The 20,755-nt window shown below is 39.9% G+C and overlaps 1 protein-coding gene across 4 annotated transcripts in view; it reads right to left on the bottom strand.

Annotated features, from left to right (window-relative positions):
- The window catches only part of LOC136873738 (cytosolic carboxypeptidase 1), a 762,457-nt gene that overhangs the window by 441,630 nt on the left and 300,072 nt on the right, over positions 1-20,755 (bottom strand). For 3 of the 4 annotated variants that reach the window (XM_067146906.2, XM_067146907.2, XM_067146905.2), the window contains exon 8: positions 8,262-8,405. The exons of the other annotated variant lie outside the window; for it this stretch is intronic. In XM_067146906.2, the coding sequence (XP_067003007.2) occupies positions 8,262-8,405 (144 nt within the window). The remainder of the gene's footprint in view (positions 1-8,261; positions 8,406-20,755) is intronic. 4 annotated transcript variants of the gene reach the window in all.

The following is a 20,755-nucleotide window of genomic DNA, read 5'->3' as shown; positions in this document are numbered from 1 at the left end:
GTACAAGGCTTGCTTAAAATGTCTTGAGCTCGGTAAAATCACAAAGCAGGATGCTACCCTACTTACACACAGTCCAAGTGAGGATATCTCCTCTAAGGGGTGAAGGACCATCAGTGGACTGTATAGTCCTAGCAACCTGAGCACAAGAAGGGCCATGACTCGGAATATGTCCAAGATGCCCACTCCCATTCCATAGCAACTGGTATCCTGACTCTCAGGACCACTTACTAGGCCACTCAGCTGTTGCCCATGGTTCACGAACTAGGATGTGACTACAATAACGCACAGCATGAACCATTTTAAAGATAGAAAAATAAATAATGAATAATGATGTTATTGGTTTTACGTCCCACTAACTACTTTTATGGTTTCCGGAGACGCTGAGGTGCCAGAATTTAGTCCTGCAGAAGTTCTTTTACGTGCCAGTAAATCTATGATATCATCTAATGACCATAAGAACACTTCCTAAATATGTAGTGCATGAGCCAATTTCAACTGCCTAAAAAGAATGAATTTTCAGCATAAAAAGTAGAACAACAACTAAACTTGGGAGTCGTGCGGTCAGGGGCGTAACGTTAGGGCCTGCAATGCAGGCAGGCCCAGGCTTTTAAGGGGCCCTGCAGACTCCTTGCAAAATTTTTTTTTATATAAAATAATATATAATTCTGGTGGATTTTAATTTATGACTTGATTAATTAGATTAGTAAAGTAAACAGTAGCATTGCACTTCGCATAATTGCGTGGGCACGCGATGCAATAAATTAACCTATGTATTTTGTAAGTACTGTAATAACATTTGAGTGCATGATTCGTTCATACACGCAGAGCATGAGTTCATATTACTTTGGAAGGCTTATCAGAGCCCGATTGTCCCATGCACACACGTCCTGTAAGCTTGTCAAGGAATGGAGATTGGAAATTTTAATTTAATTTCCCTGTGATGTAATTGACGAGTTGATGACATCAACTGGATGTTCCAACCAGGATGGCATCAACTCTAAGCTCGCATGCAATTATAAGACCCATTAAATCTTTCTCTGAAATCATACAGTAATGAATAATCCCTTTGTTTGCATAAACTGACAATATGCTGTATTACTTCCTCCTGCTGTAATTTAATTTGTATTAGTTGTTCATAGGTTTGCGGTCGCCTGGTAGCAGTGGCAGCCGGTGGACTGTTTGACAGGAAAGAGATGAGCAAATTGAGAACTTAAGGCTGCCCTTCTCAGCTGTTTTTGCCATTTGGGTATACAATGATGATTACATTTGACACCGAGGTGTCGTTTTAATACATCTTCCCCACTCCCACTGTTTTTGCCATTTGGATATACAATGATGATTACATTTGACACCGAGGTGTTGTTTTTATACATCTTCCCCCTCCCCCCCTCCCTAACGTTTTTTTGTGGGCTGATCGCCATTGAAATTCATGTCTTATAACTTTAATTTTCCTCAAACTACATTCATTCCTTTTCCTTTTTACTTCTGTTTTATTTAATACACCTGATCTCCGAGCACTGCGCTCAAAGTCTGGGTTTGAACTTATGAGAAGAAAGTTCCTTGTTGGTGCTGCACACTCTACGGGGAATTCGTACTGCGATGCTCCACCTCCTAACCAATTAGAGGTCTCTGAGGGGGAAGCTCTCCCTTGTTCATCTTGGCTGAGCGAGAGCGACCATTAAGGTGTTGTGAGCAGTAGGAGATGGATCTGTGTACCGTGTGTCTCATGTGGGAGCAGATTATGGCCTGCGTAATGGACTATGGCTGAAAAGATCTCATGAGAGGGCTCTTTCTCTCACCCTCAATATGTTTGATGTAATCTACATCTTCTTCATGGGAGCGTCCCCAGACTGTATGTTTTTTTAATTTTCCTAATGATTTTATCATCATTTAGTACTAAAATGCCACTGTGGCGTCATCTCAAGCTCCGGAATTTCTTCCGTCCCTTCATGAAATGGAACTTCTTTTGGTATGGATCTATTTTGAAAACTTAACTGGATTATGTGGCGTGTGGGACTCTAAATAGCTTTCAGTCTTCACATCTTGGCTTACATCTTTTTAAATTATTAGAAATCAAAATATAATTTGGGTTCATGTAATTGAGGTGTTCATGCTATTGAGCATGTACTGTAAGTGCACCTAAACTTGGGGTGAAGCTAAAATTATGTATTAAAAAATTTTTAAAAGATAATGTAATGTTTTGTTTATAGTTGCTACCAAATCACCCCACTAGGTAAAGTTTTGAACCATTTGAGTTCTAATCAAGAGAATGGAAATTTTATTTAATTTTCTCTGTCTTAATTTTTATTTTCTTGGTAATGTGTAAAATTATGTTTTGCTCTTTCGTAGTTTGGGCCATTGTTACCGTTGTAACTTTTGGTAATTACTTTGGTACATGGCATGCACGTGTTCCTATAACGACCGGTGATTATTGGAATTGTTGATTAAAAATGGAAGGATGATGTTTCTGCTTTCTCGGAGACTATCTTGTGTGACGTTTCTATTTAATTGGATGATTTCCCCTTGTTCTTATAAATTTTGAGCTCGTAAATGAGCCATTAATTTTTAAATTGTTGGTTTCTTATTCTCCCTGTGTGAAGCAGTCGTTGTGATCATTATAATCCGGACTGCCAGTAGCCGTTCCTGTTTGGAGAGAACTCCGTGGTTAAGGAAGTAATATTTTAAAGAAAAATAATAAAGAAAATTATTTTATTTACCTTATTCCTCTGGTATGTTGAGGCCTCCAAGATGTTAGCTTAAGTTATGACTGGTTCATTTTCCTTTTTTTGCATTGGTCAACCACGATTTTTAATGTTAACTTTTCCTTTGGTATTCTAAGTAAATTTTTGACTGTTTTTTTTTTTAATCTTCCTGGGTGGACGTTTTCCTTGTTATAATTTTTAAATTCAATCTCCTTTTGAAATAAATCCTGTTATATTTTCTTTCAAGAAAAGAGATGTTGTTCTTCTTTTAAAATGTTAGAATCTTAATACCAGGTACTGTTCTAACTTATCCATGGGTTTAACTGTGACACCTTCCCATCAGTTCAGGTAAGTTCTCTTCTTGTTTATTTTGGTGGTATTTTGAGGGTGTCTGATTTTGCTTTCTGTTTTCCTTTGTGAACTAGCTTTTTGCTGTTCTGCTAGTTGTTTTCTTTTTTTTTTTTTACTGCCGTTATTGTAGTTTTTGTAGTGTTTGACTACGTAACGGGTCAGATTTAAAGGATACCATCACTGAGGATCAGATGTGAAAATTACGTATATATGGAATTAGTCAAGCTTTATTTGCCGAAATAGATAAACTGGAGGTAAGTAAGTCCCCTGATAAAGTAACAGCTCAGAGCTATTATGGTTCAAATGTGATAAGCAGGAAAAACACAGGTGTACAGGCAAGAAAGAAGGCCGTGTTCAAAAATGCGTTACTTTGTTCATTGTTATGCCATCAACTTGATTATCGAATGCTGTGCAACCCAAAACAAGCAAGTGAAAGGTTTATAAAAATAGCAATTTAGAAGGATTTTACAGGTTTTTCTCCAAATCTTCCAAACAGACAGCCGTACTAGATGGGTTTGTTTAGAAACGTGTCCTAAAAAATTCTGCAACTAGATGGAATTTTAGGGTAGGATGCGTAAGAACTGTTTTCGTCTCCATAAATGAACTGAATAAAGATTCTGGATGACTGTAATGGTTGTTCAGGTTGTCTCAGAGAAATCTGAATATATTGAGTTTAAAAGCTTGTTCTGTATAGTTTTAGACAGTCCCAGAAAAACATGACTGTTAGCTTTCTTCAATGTGTCCCTTTAAAGTAGAGTCTAGCTTGACCATTCAATTACCCAACCCACGAAAAATTCCAGGATTACCGGATGAATCAGTTTCATTGCGTCCTCACAGTGTGAACTCAGATTTTCCACAAAACTTAATACAGTCAATCAGTTTACCGAGTATGCATTGGTTTTCGACATGTCCTCATTGATCTGTTTTATTATCAACCTATATGCTCTGTCTAACTGGCACCTGATGTCTACCTTACCAAGCATCACGAACTGAATACCGGTACTATTATTTATATGCTTTTCACTAGATTTCTTTTTTCTTATTCAAGTGTTTTAGGTCCATAACACCAGTTAATATTGTTAATGTCCAAGCAAGATCACGAGAATTCATAGCCGAACCCGTGTAGCAAAAGAATGCATTTCTTATCTCACATCCACACAACCTGTCTGCATGCTTGTACAATGTGAGATTGAATTTTCTGGTATAGTCAGCTTTACTTTTGCAAGGATTCTGAACCTGTGTAATATTTAAAACGAGTGTCGGAGGTCCTAGACTTTTCAGTTCTAATCTGCTGTCAAAAGGAATATGCTGCTCTTGAAAATAGCATCCACAGAATTAATTTTCAAAAGCAGGAATAATTAACCAACCTAAGATGTAAGCATGGTTAGAATAAGTACAAAAATTAAAAAAGGAAAGATATTTAAGATTTCAGCACTGTGAGCACAACTCACCAGTTTCAACTCTACACCATCATCATCATAATATTATTATTTTTAAACACAGAGGCCTGTGTTTCTTCACCTTTGCAATTTGAATCAACATTCCTGGCCTCAAATGTTACATTCCATCATCATTTATTATTTTTTCATCTTCAAATGTAATTCATAACACAGCAAACAAGGTCATTTAATGTCATTATATACAGCCATGGCTGCCGCATACTCGTAAAGGGGTTTGTGAAGGTACCTTTACTCCTACGGACTCTGCCGAGCTTAAAGCCTCTTCCCGCACCCTTCAACCCTCCGAAACCAACCACTGGCATGCTTCTTCCTTAAGGGGCCCACAGACGTGCAATATTATTGCCCAAAATGAATTGTACAATATATTGTTAGCTGGCCATAGACGTACAATATTACTGCACAACAATCGGGTTTGTGCAATAGATAGAATCGTGTGGAGATAACATTGATGGTTGTGCAATATATTGTGTAAAGCGGCATAGCAGTACAATATACAGTCAGTCCATGCCAGTATTTTGTTTGGTGAACATGTTCAGTGACACTGATCTTTGCTGCGTTTTGATCGCCGTGGGCGTAAGTGCCAAAAACAAGCAGAAACGGAAAAGGACATGGCCAAACAGTGGTTTCTAGACAGAGAGAAGTACACTCATGAAAATTTACATGAACTGAGAAAATGTGAGTCAAATGATTTTCAAAACTTTCTACGCATGAACAGTGAATTAGAAATAGGAAAGGATTTCCACCTATCAATACTTATTTATTGGACTTATTATGCTACAGTACCAGTTTCGACCCCCTACATAGGGTCACCGTCAGCTGTACAATACATTCACATCTATATCATGAAACTATGATTAAGATTACATTGTCTGGGGAATGCCATATGATAATAAACATTTGGTCACATCCAGATGGGGCATGTTGAAACGGGAACTGGCGTGTATGTCACTATGTGCGACAATGCAATTGTATGTCTATAATGGTATGCTTTAGGTCTTAAAATTAGTTTATAAAACACATCTCTACTTAAAACTAATATACATATAAAAGATAAATACAATATATGTAGGAACACTTCATGCATATGAACGTTCGTGTCTTGCGTGTTGTTCAGTTTATCAGTTGACTTCTGTGTTCAAGTCTTATTTACATAGTTGTACACTTGGTTGCTGTTTCTGGAGTTTAAATGATATGATTTGCTTGTAAAATTGTCACGTTGTATGTATAAAAGATTTTGTCTTCATGTATATACATAGAATAAAACACTTTCCAATTTTAAAAAAGGGTGCCAGACGTATGGATAGAATTAGGCTAAAATATGTATATTCAGCTCTGCTGTGTGTTGAATCTTGTAACTTTGTTAAAATCGAATCATGTTGTCCTATGATATCCATAATATTTGAGTGGCATTGGGTACAAAGTAGTGGCTCCTTTCCCACATAGTGACATAGATGCCAGTTCCCGTTTCGACATGCCCCTTCTGGATGTGACCAAATGTTTATTATCATATGGCATTCCCTAGACAATGTAATCTTAATCATAGCTTCAAGATATAGATGTGAATGTATTGTTCAGCTGAAGATGACCCTATGTAGGGGGTCAAAACCAGTACTGTAGCATAATAAGTGCAATAAATAAGTATTGATAGGTGGAAATCCTTTCCTATTTCTAATTGTGTAGTTCATCAATACGGAGATGAAGAATATAGATTACGATGAACAGTGAATTGTTTGATAAACTCCTCACTTTGGTTACTCCTCCGGGTATGTTTCGCGATAATTCTCAATAAGCACCTCATACTGTTCACATTTTTTTTTTTAAATGCGATTACTGTAATCTTTCTTCTTAACGACCCATAGAGCCGGAATGCCATGGTACACCTCGACAAACTCCAAAATAAACTTTTTCTCCTCCTGTATGTCTGCCATCACGATATGTTCTCCCCCACTTGTTGATACCAACTTGCGAGAGGATGGGATATTGCATTGCCAACACACGGCACAGTATTTTACGATTTGCTCAATAAATTTCTAATTTTTTTTATTTCATACAATATATTGTACAACCCTTCAATATAAAATACACACTGTCAATTATATCGCACAAACCCCAATATTGCGCAATAATATTGCACGTCTATGGGCTCCTTTACATCTCTCTCCCCACACCATCACTATATCCTAGGACACAAGCCTGAGATTACGTGCCGTGTCTTCAGCCTGAAAACATTTACCAGTGAATTGTGTGCTAAAAGTCACTCGCCTAAGTTTGATTTTGCCTAAAAATCTTCCTTACTGATGAGAATTTACAGTTTTATGATGAGGTGTAATTTTCTTAGCATTATTCGAGTCCAGTTTTTGACTTCAGATATCGAGAGAAAATAAACTCTTTTTGTTCTCTAGGGAGGGCACCGTCTGGTGTCCTTGCGGGCCAGCCGCTACCGCTTGGTAGACCATGGCCCTTCGAGGCTTTTGCGCCATCGAGTTTGGTTTTATTCATAAGTTTTACATTTTATTTGAGGGGCCAGAATTTTTCTGAAATGTCAGAAAGACAAAATCACCATGATGATAGCCAAATGTCCAGAGATAAGGCACTAGAATAAGAATAATTCAAGCTATCTATGTGAAAAGGCCATTTAAGAATGTAGTGCCATTCTTATTCTCTTTTTTTTAATAAATAGGTTAAAAATTCAATGAATATTTAAAAGCATGTGAAAACATAATCTTTGGTTTTTCGTGGAACTTATTTTTCTTATCTTTCTTTTCCATGGACTGCCTCAGTATTATTAACTAAGATATTTTCTGTTTGTAATGTTCTTGGTTCTACCTCATCCTCAAACATACTCCCACTCCATCCAATTTATTGTATATCACTTCTAAAGAAAATGGTCTGAATTTGCCACTAAATAAATCAGTTTGAATGGAGGGAGCTGATACAAATAGTTCAATGAAATTACAGTAAAAGGTACATTCCAAAAATAAAATTCAACCTTCCAAAAATAAAATTCAATACCTCTGAAGAGGAATATGAAAATACAATATTTCTACCAAGAAATACTTCCTACAGGAAGAATCCATCTATATAATGCTGAAGGCATGTGGGAAGTGATGTTAATAATGCTACATGCTTCAAGTTCCTTTTCACTGTTAACAGCTTTCAGACATAATCAAGTCTTGATTTTTTCCCCAAGCATGGTTCTTGAACATTCCAGTACTGCCATGAGACTCATGAATTTTGGCACTTTTATAAACAGAGTAGCTATGCTGTGATTCAATTCCCCAACTTTAAAACAAGTGAATTCTTCACTTACCTGGTAAGAAATAGAATTACAAATATTAAGAAGTTTTCTGAGATTAACATATCTCATTTTTTTAAATAATAAGAAAAGATTAAGTATGTTTAAGAACAGATAATGGAAGAAACCTTAACAAGAAGCTCTTCGTTACTGGTGCATTAATTTGATCTTTGACAGTTATATGCTACATCTGTATGGCTAAATAAAAACAGAGATTAATTAAAATTATCATACATTTTTAAGACATGATTGCAGATGGTAAATAGGAAAAATAAGCAAAATAAAAGTTAAAGGTGAAGGCCTATTGGTGAAGTTCAATATACCATGCAGCTTGAACACGGAGAATCACAAGACATTCACTGGATGGACACAGGCTATATGTTAATTAGGTTCATCTGCAACCAGGGCTTAAAAATGGACTTTTCAAAGGAGTATTATATACTGCAAACTTACTGGAACCACAAACGTGCTTTAAAGTAACAAGTGTGTAGTTGCAGATCCGAATTCTCATTCTTCCATCATAACGTTCCCATCGTTCCAATATCCTTAGGAGCAAGATAAGCATTCCAGTCTTCACAATGCGAGTACAGCACAATCCTGTCAATACCACCAAGATCACAAATTTGAGCTGACTCACAGAAATAACAGCAACTAGCTATACAATGTAGCATAATGTAAGTTTGAAACAGGCACTACCAACCCATATATACTTTGTTTATTAAAGTGCATATTAATTTTTATGTAGACGATTGAATTTGTTTGCTAATATAATTATACTTTGATGTTAATGAATCATTTAATGGAAAAGCATGACATAAACAAAGAACATCCTTGGTATTATTTAGAAAGGAATTAGAATGATCACTTAAAAGCAGAATCACCACTACTTATAGTACTGCAAATAATAAAACTTCAGCCAGAACTTAGCTACAATATACAGGATGAAGCCCAACTCCACTGACAAACTTTGGGAGGTTGTTCAGGGATAGGTTCTGAGTATATTGGTATAAGGGACCCGTCTCCAATGGCTTGTTACAGAGTAACAATGTTATTACGATTTAATCAGTCTGTTACTCCAACCCTCCTTATTTCTGTGAAAATGCCTTCATATCAGTGAAAAAGCCTAGGTAATACGCAGTAACCAAAATGTACAACACGAAACACAGAGTAATGCAAAGCCTGTAATATGCAATAACTGAAACATACCACACAAAACACAGAGTAATGCAACAACCCTCAAACAAAACATGTACACTTTTGCCACAGTATGTTCAATCTGTTCTGTCCATGTACAGTACATAACAAATGCAGACCTGTTCCCTTACAGGTATTGTCCAAACTGTCGACCATCACGATCACGGCAATGTTGGCTTCCAGCTCGTTAAAAAACTTCTCCAGGACAAAATTTTGACACCCCCATGTTCGTCAAGAACTAGCATTTATTATTTTCAGTGCAATACAGGTATAAAGCTAACTGGGACAAGAAATCAAAATGAAATTACTCTAACAAGCTAATGTAGACCACAGGTTCCTTATACCGATATACTCAGAAGGTATTCCTGAACCACCTCTGAAAGTTTGTCAGCAGAGTTCTGCTTCACCCCGTCTAAATGTAAAGTGTTATGATTAAATTCAGCAGAAAGCTAGCAATGAATAATAATTAAAAACAGATACACAAATTAATAACTAGTAGTAGTAGTAGTAGTAGCAGCAGCAGCAGCAGCAGATGCTCCACAAAACAATACCTCAAACCCAGGTATATTACCAACTAAACCTTTATTCTTTACCGTTGAAGTATACAAAAGAACATCGATGGATTCGCATTCATTTTCAGAACACAAATGGAAATGTCCAAATAGAGGCAAAAACAAAGCGACAACAGTCCTCCAGGGTGGATTTTTATCATAGTTGGAGAGCTTCAGTATGGTGTATGTCCTCCACGAGCATTTATTACAGCTTGGCACCTAAGTGGCATGCTCCGTATAAGTAAAAGGAGGTCACGTTGCGGTATCAGGTCCTATTCTTCAATGAGAGCCTGTTTGAGGTCTTGGAGAGTCTGTGGTGGAACAGGACGCCCATGAACACTTCTGTCGAGCCTAATCCACACATGCTCGATGGGATTAAGGTCGGGACTCACCGCTGGCCATTCCATCCCATGAATGTCCAGTTCTCGCAAGACAGCTGTGGCGATGCGCACTACATGAGCCCTGGCATTGTCGTGCATGAGTACGAATTCAGAGCCAACACCATATGCAGCAACCAACACATGCTGTAGTAGTATCTGCTCGATGTACCCCGCAGCGGTAAGATTACCACGGATGAACGACAAGATCCGTACGGCCATCAATAATGATGCCACCCCACACTATCACAGAACCTTGTCCGAATCGGTCGCCTTCCTGGACAACATTTGGCATGTACTGCTCACCACAGCGTCTCCATACAAGCTGACGTCCATCACGGTATGTCAGGGAAAATCTGGACTCGTCTGTGAACAACACAGGTCTCCACTGGCGAAGTTGCCAGTTGATGTGGGTACGAGCAAACAGAAGGTGAGCTGCGCGATGTTGCTACGTTGAACGGGGCACTCAAACAGGATGTTTGTGTCATAAGGATACTTCTCTTAACCTGTTCCTTACTGTCTGGACAGACACTGTGACTCAAGTGACCCTCCTGAGGTCTTGTTGCAGTTCTCTGGCAGTTGCTGAACGACACCGCAACGCACAGATGGTCAGATATCGGACATCCTGTGGGGTTGTCATACGTACACGACCTTGTCCAACCTTCCTTGTGAACTGGCTTGTCTCACTGTAGCGATTCCACAAGCGGTGAATAACTGACGGAGACAATGAGATCCACAGCAACTCGATGAAAAGTCCATCCTTCCTGGATCAAAGTGACTGGCCTTGCGACTTGAACCTCATTAAGATGTCTCATGGGATGTGCTGGTTGACGTACAACGTACTCAAATGACCGCAGTAGTCTGTGTACCTCACAACGACACACGGTCGCACCACTATTCACTTTGTTTTGAGTGGTCATCCGACATTTTAATGCATGGCTACACCTACAGATGGAGCATAACTTCAATTTGACATACCCTGAGTACCTAATGTCTCAAGGTATGCTGTACGACCACTGAAACCACATCTACCAAATTAACGTTCACATACCAGACTTTACAAAACATGTTCCCCTAATTTTTTGAACTGTGTATATATGTATCACTAGCTGATGTTCCTATGCTTCACTACGGAATTCTACATTCTAGGCCTATACGGAATTGTAGGTTAGGTAGTGTACACATTGTGAGCAAGACTGTATTAAATTGCATAGCTCTTAACGTTACCCTAGAAACACAACGGAGAACAAACATCTTTTCTCATATGAAGACTGGGTTAGGGAATTTAATTTAATGGTAGGCTCGCTTGCCTACCATCAGTCACTATCAGGTTGAGGAATTTCATTATAATGGCAGACACTCCCTCTCCACCTGCCTGTTCACATCCTCAGAAAGACTGTCTTAGTGGTTTTCGCAACTGAAATGAACATAGGTCATTACAATGATGTCAGTAGGAATGGTGTGAGTAAAAGAAATGCTTTCACATGAAATACACAATAAAATGAAAAACCACACATTTTCTCACTTTTAACGAACAGTACTACGCTGATATAGATGTTGATTTCCATAGGGAATCTTAAATATTTGTCCCGAATGAGTAAACTTATAATACCAATATAATGGTCCGTTATTGGACATTATAAATTATAAAAATTGGTACCAACTGATGAGCCCAACCTAGCACACGAGGGCGAAGCGCTGGCAACCAGGAATGAGTTAGCTGGAAAATTTATAATGTCCAATAACGGACCATTATATTGGTGAAATGAAATGTCGCATGGCTTTTAGTGCCAGGATATCCCAGGATGGGTTTGGCTTGCCAGGTGCAGGTCTTTCTATTTGACTCCCATAGGCGACCTGCGCGTCACGATGAGGATGAAATGATGATGAAGACAACACATACACCCAGCCCCCGTGCCGAAGGAATTAACCATTTAAGGTTAAAATCCCCGACCCGGCAGGGAATCAAACCCGGGACCCTCTGAACCGAAGGCCAGTACGCTGACCGTTCAGCCAACAAGTCGGACATTATATTGGTATTACAGTACTACGCTGCCAATCTAATAGTCCAAAGTTCCAGAGCTGGAATGGCCAGGCCGCAGTCAGCCGTGATACGTAAACACTGTCGTCTTTTTTCGGCGGGGGGAGAGATGTTGAATAGTGGAGAGCCCCAAAGCAAAAAATACGCCCTTTTACTAATCTGTTTCCTAGGAGTACCCGATGAGTTGGAAAATCTCAATTCACTACACTGGCGGCGGAAAAATGTATCTGACTTGGAGGCAAATTTTTCCTCCAAGCCAGAGGAGAAACCCTCTCTTCACTGCTATTTTGGAATAAAGTAAATGTAGAAAATGAAATGGTGTATGGCTTTTAGTGCCGGGAGTGTCTGAAGACATGTTTGGCTCGCAGGTGCAGGTCTTCTGATTTGACTCCCGTAGGCGCGTCGTGATGAGGATGAAATGATGATGAAGACGACACATACACCCAGCCCCCATGCTAGCGAAATTAACCAATGATGGTTAAAATTCCTGACCTTGCCGGGAATCGAACCCGGGACCCCTCTGGCCAAGGGCCAGCACGCTAACCATTTAGCCATGGGGCCAGACAATGAATGAAGAATTTAATAACAGTGAAGAGGAAGAAGCTCTTTTTAAGAAACAGCTCTTTTCAGTGTTGAATTTTGATTTATTTAGTGAATTGTGGTGCTATAATTTGGAATATGCCTAAATTTTCATTCTAGACCAGGTCATACTACTGCTACCAAGTGAGCCTCTGCCTGAAGTGTACATACTGCTCATTCAAAACAGCACATCAGAACAGAGATCGAATAGTTGGAATACTATGATGAACCAGTGTGTTACGTACCAGCAGTACGGTATCAGAAAATGTATGAACCAGATGAATGACATGCTAAAGAAGAAAATTTTCTAGCTCCCCTCCTATACTCGGTACTTAGCAGTAATCCCCTCTATCAGAGTTGAGCGGCAGCATAAGAGATAAAGAACATCACAACAAACAATGGTCAAAGTAATGTTATTGTTGATCAATGTTGTGAGTTTTCGATATTGTAGGCCTTCACATTTAGTTTTCTTCCGACTCTGAAATACCACTCTTATCATAGTCGGTACAGTTAAAGTGAATAAAACATAAATGGTCGGAAATTGTATTCTCTATAACTTTTGTTATGTAGTACTTTTTGATAGGACCAATAACATAGTTATTTAAAAATTAAATTTTAGGCGCCTTCTCCTAAACTACATTTCTTCCAGGGTGGATAAAACTGTTCAGAACTTAGACTGTAGTTTCTTATTACCTGAATCTATATACCAATTTTCATTAAATTCTGTTTTCCCATTTTCTTGTGGCTCGGCGCTGATATGGACTTTGCAACAAAAATACAAATTCTTGAATATCTGTGTTATCAAAGCCGGTACGGTAACAATGTATGACATAAATGATCGGAAATTTAATTCTATATAACTTTAGTTATGTAGTATTTATTGATAGGACCACTAATAATATGAATATTTGAGAATTAAATTTTAGACCTTCCCCTAAACTATCATGTCACTCAGCGTGAGTACAATTATTTATAGCCTAGATTGTAGTGGCTCATCCCCCGACTTCACATACTGATTTTCATTATTTTCTCTTCAGCTGTTTTCTCGTGATGCATGTTCATACATAAAGACAGACAGAAATTACGGAAAAGTAAAAAGTGCGTTTTTTTGTTAATATGGACATGACCGATTCAGAAAAACCATTTTTTCAAATTCTGAGAAATGTACGGACAAAACTCTTATTTTATATAAATAGATGTTTAGGACTTAAAATCAAGGTTTTTTTTTTAAAAAAAAGGGGGAAAATATTCATAAGAATATAGCATCAATAAAAAGTGAATAAAATGCTGACACACTGCAAGTTAAAACTGCAGGCTGGAAAACTAACCAGGACAAACTCTATAGACATATAGGCATAGGAAAGCAGGACTTACCACATGAACATTATATAAAGAAAGCACACACAAAAGGAACATTTAAACGTACAAAATTTTCAGTTGCAGACTTTCTCAGTACAGGTAAAAAGCATAATAGTGAAACCTCATTAGAGCGTTCCTCAACACGTTTTACCACTTAGCACGTCGATTGCCGAATAGCAGAGTGAGCCTGTTTGTGCTTGTATTTTGCATTCCATTCAGAAGGTAGAAATGTAATTTGTGTTGAGTGGAACAGTGAAGTGTAGTCGATATTTGTTGCGTGATACAGTAGCCTATATCTGGATTAAGAACATAACCGTGTGAAATTTACTAGCATGGTGCATATTTGTCTTACGATAGCCTAGTTATGGATAAGGAAAATGTAAAATTCCTTAATAATGAAGAAAAAATAAAAATCTGACATAAAACTGACATAAGCGCGCAGGTCACGAATATTGAAACTCGCACCTTTGAGTTGATCATTCAAGTTGGTGGAATTTTTGTTCGATTCAAAATGGCAGCAAAAGTAATTCCTCGCAGTTGCACATGTTGGAGTGTAACCTCCAATTCATCATCTAAGAGTGTGACCAGAAAATAATGTTTAATAATCCACTGCCCTGAAATAAAATGCTCCTATTAACATTTGTTTTAGAAAGAATGTGATCTACAATAATACTTCGATATTTTTGTTGGCCCCTGAGCACATGTTTTCATATTTGCTGTCTGGAGTTTTTCACACCTTTCAGTGTACCGGTACTTGTTTTTTTATAATCCCCAGCAGAAAAGGTTTTCATATATGTTCTCTCGTGTTTCCACACCTTTTAATACTTTCGTCTCCTCATCTTTAGAAATGATAGATGGGCCTAAAGTTTTCACTGTAACCGTGGATACAAGACGTAAAATGCCCTCATGTCAGAAAAAATTGTATCTAGTGTTTCCACATCCCTGTTGGATAGTTTTAATTTGTATATTCATTAGTACGTTTTCTCATTTAACACGATCTTTTTCCTTGTCCCCTGCAGAAACGTCTAATGAGGTTTCACTGCAGTATGGCCTCAGCTACTGTGTGCAGGCATCTTAATTTGATAATTGATGCCGTTTAGGCTCTGTCTGTGCATCAATTTTGATGTTGGGTAATCTATGGCTGAGTTTTAATTAATTTTGTTGGGTAAACATCACATGTGTTGCCAGAGATCTTCCAGATGCCAACACTGTATGACATGGAATGTAGAATGGACTTTTCCCACCCTTCAAAAATCCAACCAGCTCTGCTGGGTTTGAACCTACAAATTTAAGATCTAGAGGCCGACACTCTACCACTGAGCCACACAAGCAACTCTCAGTAGAAGAAAGAATAAAAACGGTGGTGACCTTGTTGAAAAGCAGGCGGTGGTGCTATGACAAAAGGTAGGGAGGATAGGAAAGACAAGTGAATGGAAAAGGTCAGGTGCTTCCCTAGACATGAGCACCAGCTGATATCCAATTTTTTGAACCCCACTGTTGGCAGTCCTGAAGATGGTTTTCCATGGTTTCCCATTTTCACACCAGGCAAATGCTGGGGCTGTACCTTAATTAAGGCCACGGCCCATTCCTTCCCTCTCCTCGCCTTTTCCTATCCCATCGTCACTATGTCAGTGCAACATAAAGCCAATTGTAATAATAATAATAATAATAATAATAATAATAATAATAATAATAATAATAATAATAATAATAATAATAATAATAATAATAATAATCCAACTTCAGGATCTTTAAGAGTAAGAAGGTGGGAAGATGGAGGTTAAATGTTAAAAGTGAAATATTATTCAAATGCAATTTGATAGAAAAAATTAAACAGGGAGTGTTCGCGGACAAGTTCGGCTCGCCAGATACAGGTCTTTTGATTTGACACCGTAGGTGACCTGCGCATCATTATGGGGATAAAATGATAATGACGACACCACATACACCCAGGCCCCGTGCCAGCAAAATTAACGAATGATGGTTAAAATTCTCGGCCCTGCCAGGAATCGAACCCTGGACTTTTGTGACCAAAGGCCAGCACGCTAACCATTTAGCCATGGAGCCGTACAATTTGATAGAGCTAGATGCAAATGGGGATAGAAATATCCATGTTACAGGTCTTGCATGTACCATCATCATCATCATCATTTCTTCGCTCCAACAAGCCGGGTGGGTTGTGTACGAGCCTCCTCCAGTTTGTCCTATCCATCCACAGATGCTGCTCATATATTCGATGCCAGTTCACATCTTAGATGTAAGGCGTTTGAGGTGTTTGCTGTATTAACCAGCGTTTCGTCTTAGGTCTGACACTAGACTCATCAGAGCGGGATGTGTCAGACCCTACCCACTGACACTGGGGTGTATGCAGGTGAACTTATCAGAAGCTCTATATAAAAGGCACAGTCTGATAACTGCATACGGGAGATAAAACTCCACAATGGAATTATTGCCCGCCTAGCAATTCCGAATGGAATAGGGCTTCTGATAAATTCACCTGCATACACCCCAGCATCAGTGGGTAGGGTCTGACACATCCCACTCTGATGAGTCTAGTGTCAGACCTAAGACGGAACGCTGGTTAATAGAGCAAACGCCTGAAAAGCCTTACATCTTATCTGTTTTTTGACATGCTCTATTGGTAGAAAAATATCTAATTCCCTCCTTGGGAATTTAGAATTTCCAGTTCACATCTCTAATTTCAAGGTCCTTCAATATCTGTTTTTCCCAAACATCACGAGGTCTTCCTCTTGGTCTCTTCCCAGGAACATTGTGGTCAAAGTATGTTCGAGGAGTCCTGTGAGGGTCCGTTCTTTTCATGTGACCATACCATTGCAATCTCTTCACTTCTATAGTCTTCTAAATAGTCTTTTTAATATCATCATTCCACCAGGCAGTTTCTTTAGGTTTTCTTATTTGACTCTGTCGTCCACATCCTTTTTCAGCTGTACCAACCACAACCTTCTTTAGTGTATCCCATTCTTCATCTACCAAGTTAAGTTCTTCTCTCGGCAACAACCTGCGGACACCTTCCCTGAATTCTTCCTTTACACTTGGCTCGCTTAGTTGCCAAGTTTTTATTTTTGGGACTCTTTTGTTACGGACTTTGGGAGGTCTTTCCTCTGCAGTGCAAGTACACTGATTGAAATACAAATTTGCTCCCTGAGAAAGAACTGAAGGATTCAAATAAAATTTTATTAGTATGATAGTTTACACCAAAGAAAGAAGTGATTACTATCATTTCATGATGACAATGTTCTGCCCACATGTAGCACAGGGTAAGGTTACCTTTAGTACTTCACTGAATTGTCCCATGCATGGATAGGCTCAGCAACAGAATCAATTGCAAATGACAGCACCAAATATTAAATTCTAAAACAAGTATCTGGTAGAGTTAAGGCACCGAGGTGCAAATGCTAGATGTCTATGGATGATGGATAGGGGAATGGGAATGAGGATGGGTAGTAAAGAAAATGTTAAACAACACCACCACCACCACCACTAGGAAAGCAACTGGCCTTAACATAAACATTTTTGTCTGTACCATACTCCCACTCCTTCAACTTGCAACAGCATCTACTTTTTAATTATGGTCACCAACATTCTTTCACTGGAGAAGGCTGCAGTTGAAAATTTTCTCTATCTACACTCACCGGAAAAAGAAGCGAAACATTACATATTTCAGACAAAATGTAATGTTAGTCCATTTGAAACATTGTAAAAATAAAATATTAGGACATTACAACAATACGGAAATGTAAAAGTAAAGCAAAGTCATCTCCATACAGTCCATGAAGGCACTTGGAGGGGTGGAAGGTAAAGGCTTCCACTATTCGTAACCCCGGCACTTGATGGGGTGGAGTGGTTAGCTCTACGCCCGGCCGCCTTTGCCCCCAGGAATTAACCTGGTACTCATTTCTGGTGTAGGCTGAGTGAACCTCAGGGCCATGTGCACCTCCGGAAGTGGAAATCTCGTTTTTTAAATTTTACAACTTCCTGACAGGGATTCGAACCCACAGCATTCCGGGCAAGCCGAGCACGCCTTTACCGCCTCGGCCAGGCATCCCCTAATATGGAAATGTATCATAAGTTAATTAGCCCATCTGAGAAGTTTCAGCACAATAATTGATAAAGATTGTTGATCGTGACAATCACAACAGTCCTCCAACACAAATTTGGAAATGTCAAAACCTGGAGCTCTGCACAGTTTCATATGCAGTCCATTTGTTCACATGTTTTCAACACATTTCCATTCCTCAGTAACAGGTATTACCACCCCTATCCACAGTTACAGCTGTGATTCAATCAGGCATCCTTAGGATGCAATCTCGAATGTTGTGGTATGAACTCCCATTCAGCCTGGAGTGCAGCCCGAAGTTCAGACAGTGTGTCAGGGGAACCTCTACCAGCACATCCCAGACGTGCTCTATAGGGTTTACTGTAGGTCGGGACTATGAGCAGGCCATGTGCACCTCCGGAAGCGGAAATCTCATTTCTTAAATTTTACGACTTCCTGACAGGGATTCGAACCCACGGCCTTCCTGGCAAGTCGAGCACGCATTTACCGCCTCGGCCAGGCATCCCCTAATATGGGGATGCTCTCCATCCTTCCATCCAGTGCCCTCAAACAAAATCTCGATTCATCCGTGAACAGCACTGAGTTTTATTCAAAAAATACTCAATTCCGACTTCATTCAAGTACTCACATACACAAACGGCAACGTGTGGGCAAGCATTTTCATGCATCAGGATAAAGTTCCCACAGATAACAGGTGCAAACGGCATGATGTGATCCATTAAAATCTCCTTGATTTGTCCATTGTTCAACACGTTTGTCCACATGCCCGACAACATTACTATACTGTACCAGTAAAATAGTCCGACTTCATGAATTAATATTCAAGTTAGCACAAAGTAGGTCTCAGGGCAATTCTGGGTGGTTTCTAGCTAGGGCTTGGTACAGGAGGCAGGGTCCTATCTACAAGAAAAAATTTAAATAGACTGAATAATAGTTTTATTCAAAAAATTCTCAATTCCGACTTCATTCAAGTACTCACATACACAAACGGCAATGTGTGGGCAAGCGTTTTCATGCATCACGATAAAGTTCTCACTGATAACAGGTGCAAACAGCATGACGTGATCCATTAAAATCTCCTTGATGTATCGGTGGGCTGTCCATTTGTCCACACGCTCAACAAACACAAGCTCCATGCGCGTATCAGTGGTAATCCAAGCCCAGACCATCACAGAGTCTCCATTGAACGGTGTCCTTGCAGAGAAGGTACAGGGTGAATAACACCATCCATCCATCCATCCATCCATCCATCCATCCATCCATCCATCCATCCATCCATCCATCCATCCATCCATCCATCCATCCATCCATCCATCCATCCATCCATCCATCCATCCATCCATCCATCCATCCATCCATCCATCCATCCATCCATCCATCCATCCATCCATCCATCCATCCATCCATCCATCCATCCATCCATCCATCCATCCATCCATCCATCCATCCATCCATCCATCCATCCATCCATCCATCCATCCATCCATCCATCCATCCATCCATCCATCCATCCATCCATCCATCCATCCATCCATCCATCCATCCATCCATCCATCCATCCATCCATCCATCCATCCATCCATCCATCCATCCATCCATCCATCCATCCATCCATCCATCCATCCATCCATCCATCCATCCATCCATCCATCCATCCATCCATCCATCCATCCATCCATCCATCCATCCATCCATCCATCCATCCATCCATCCATCCATCCATCCATCCATCCATCCATCCATCCATCCATCCATCCATCCATCCATCCATCCATCCATCCATCCATCCATCCATCCATCCATCCATCCATCCATCCATCCATCCATCCATCCATCCATCCATCCATCCATCCATCCATCCATCCATCCATCCATCCATCCATCCATCCATCCATCCATCCATCCATCCATCCATCCATCCATCCATCCATCCATCCATCCATCCATCCATCCATCCATCCATCCATCCATCCATCCATCCATCCATCCATCCATCCATCCATCCATCCATCCATCCATCCATCCATCCATCCATCCATCCATCCATCCATCCATCCATCCATCCATCCATCCATCCATCCATCCATCCATCCATCCATCCATCCATCCATCCATCCATCCATCCATCCATCCATCCATCCATCCATCCATCCATCCATCCATCCATCCATCCATCCATCCATCCATCCATCCATCCATCCATCCATCCATCCATCCATCCATCCATCCATCCATCCATCCATCCATCCATCCATCCATCCATCCATCCATCCATCCATCCATCCATCCATCCATCCATCCATCCATCCATCCATCCATCCATCCATCCATCCATCCATCCATCCATCCATCCATCCATCCATCCATCCATCCATCCATCCATCCATCCATCCATCCATCCATCCATCCATCCATCCATCCATCCATCCATCCATCCATCCATCCATCCATCCATCCATCCATCCATCCATCCATCCATCCATCCATCCATCCATCCATCCATCCATCCATCCATCCATCCATCCATCCATCCATCCATCCATCCATCCATCCATCCATCCATCCATCCATCCATCCATCCATCCATCCATCCATCCATCCATCCATCCATCCATCCATCCATCCATCCATCCATCCATCCATCCATCCATCCATCCATCCATCCATCCATCCATCCATCCATCCATCCATCCATCCATCCATCCATCCATCCATCCATCCATCCATCCATCCATCCATCCATCCATCCATCCATCCATCCATCCATC

This window comes from Anabrus simplex, chromosome 5, assembly GCF_040414725.1.
Source record: "Anabrus simplex isolate iqAnaSimp1 chromosome 5, ASM4041472v1, whole genome shotgun sequence".
In the NCBI taxonomy this organism is placed as follows: domain Eukaryota; kingdom Metazoa; phylum Arthropoda; class Insecta; order Orthoptera; family Tettigoniidae; genus Anabrus; species Anabrus simplex.
This window is presented reverse-complemented; position numbering and strand designations above follow the sequence as displayed.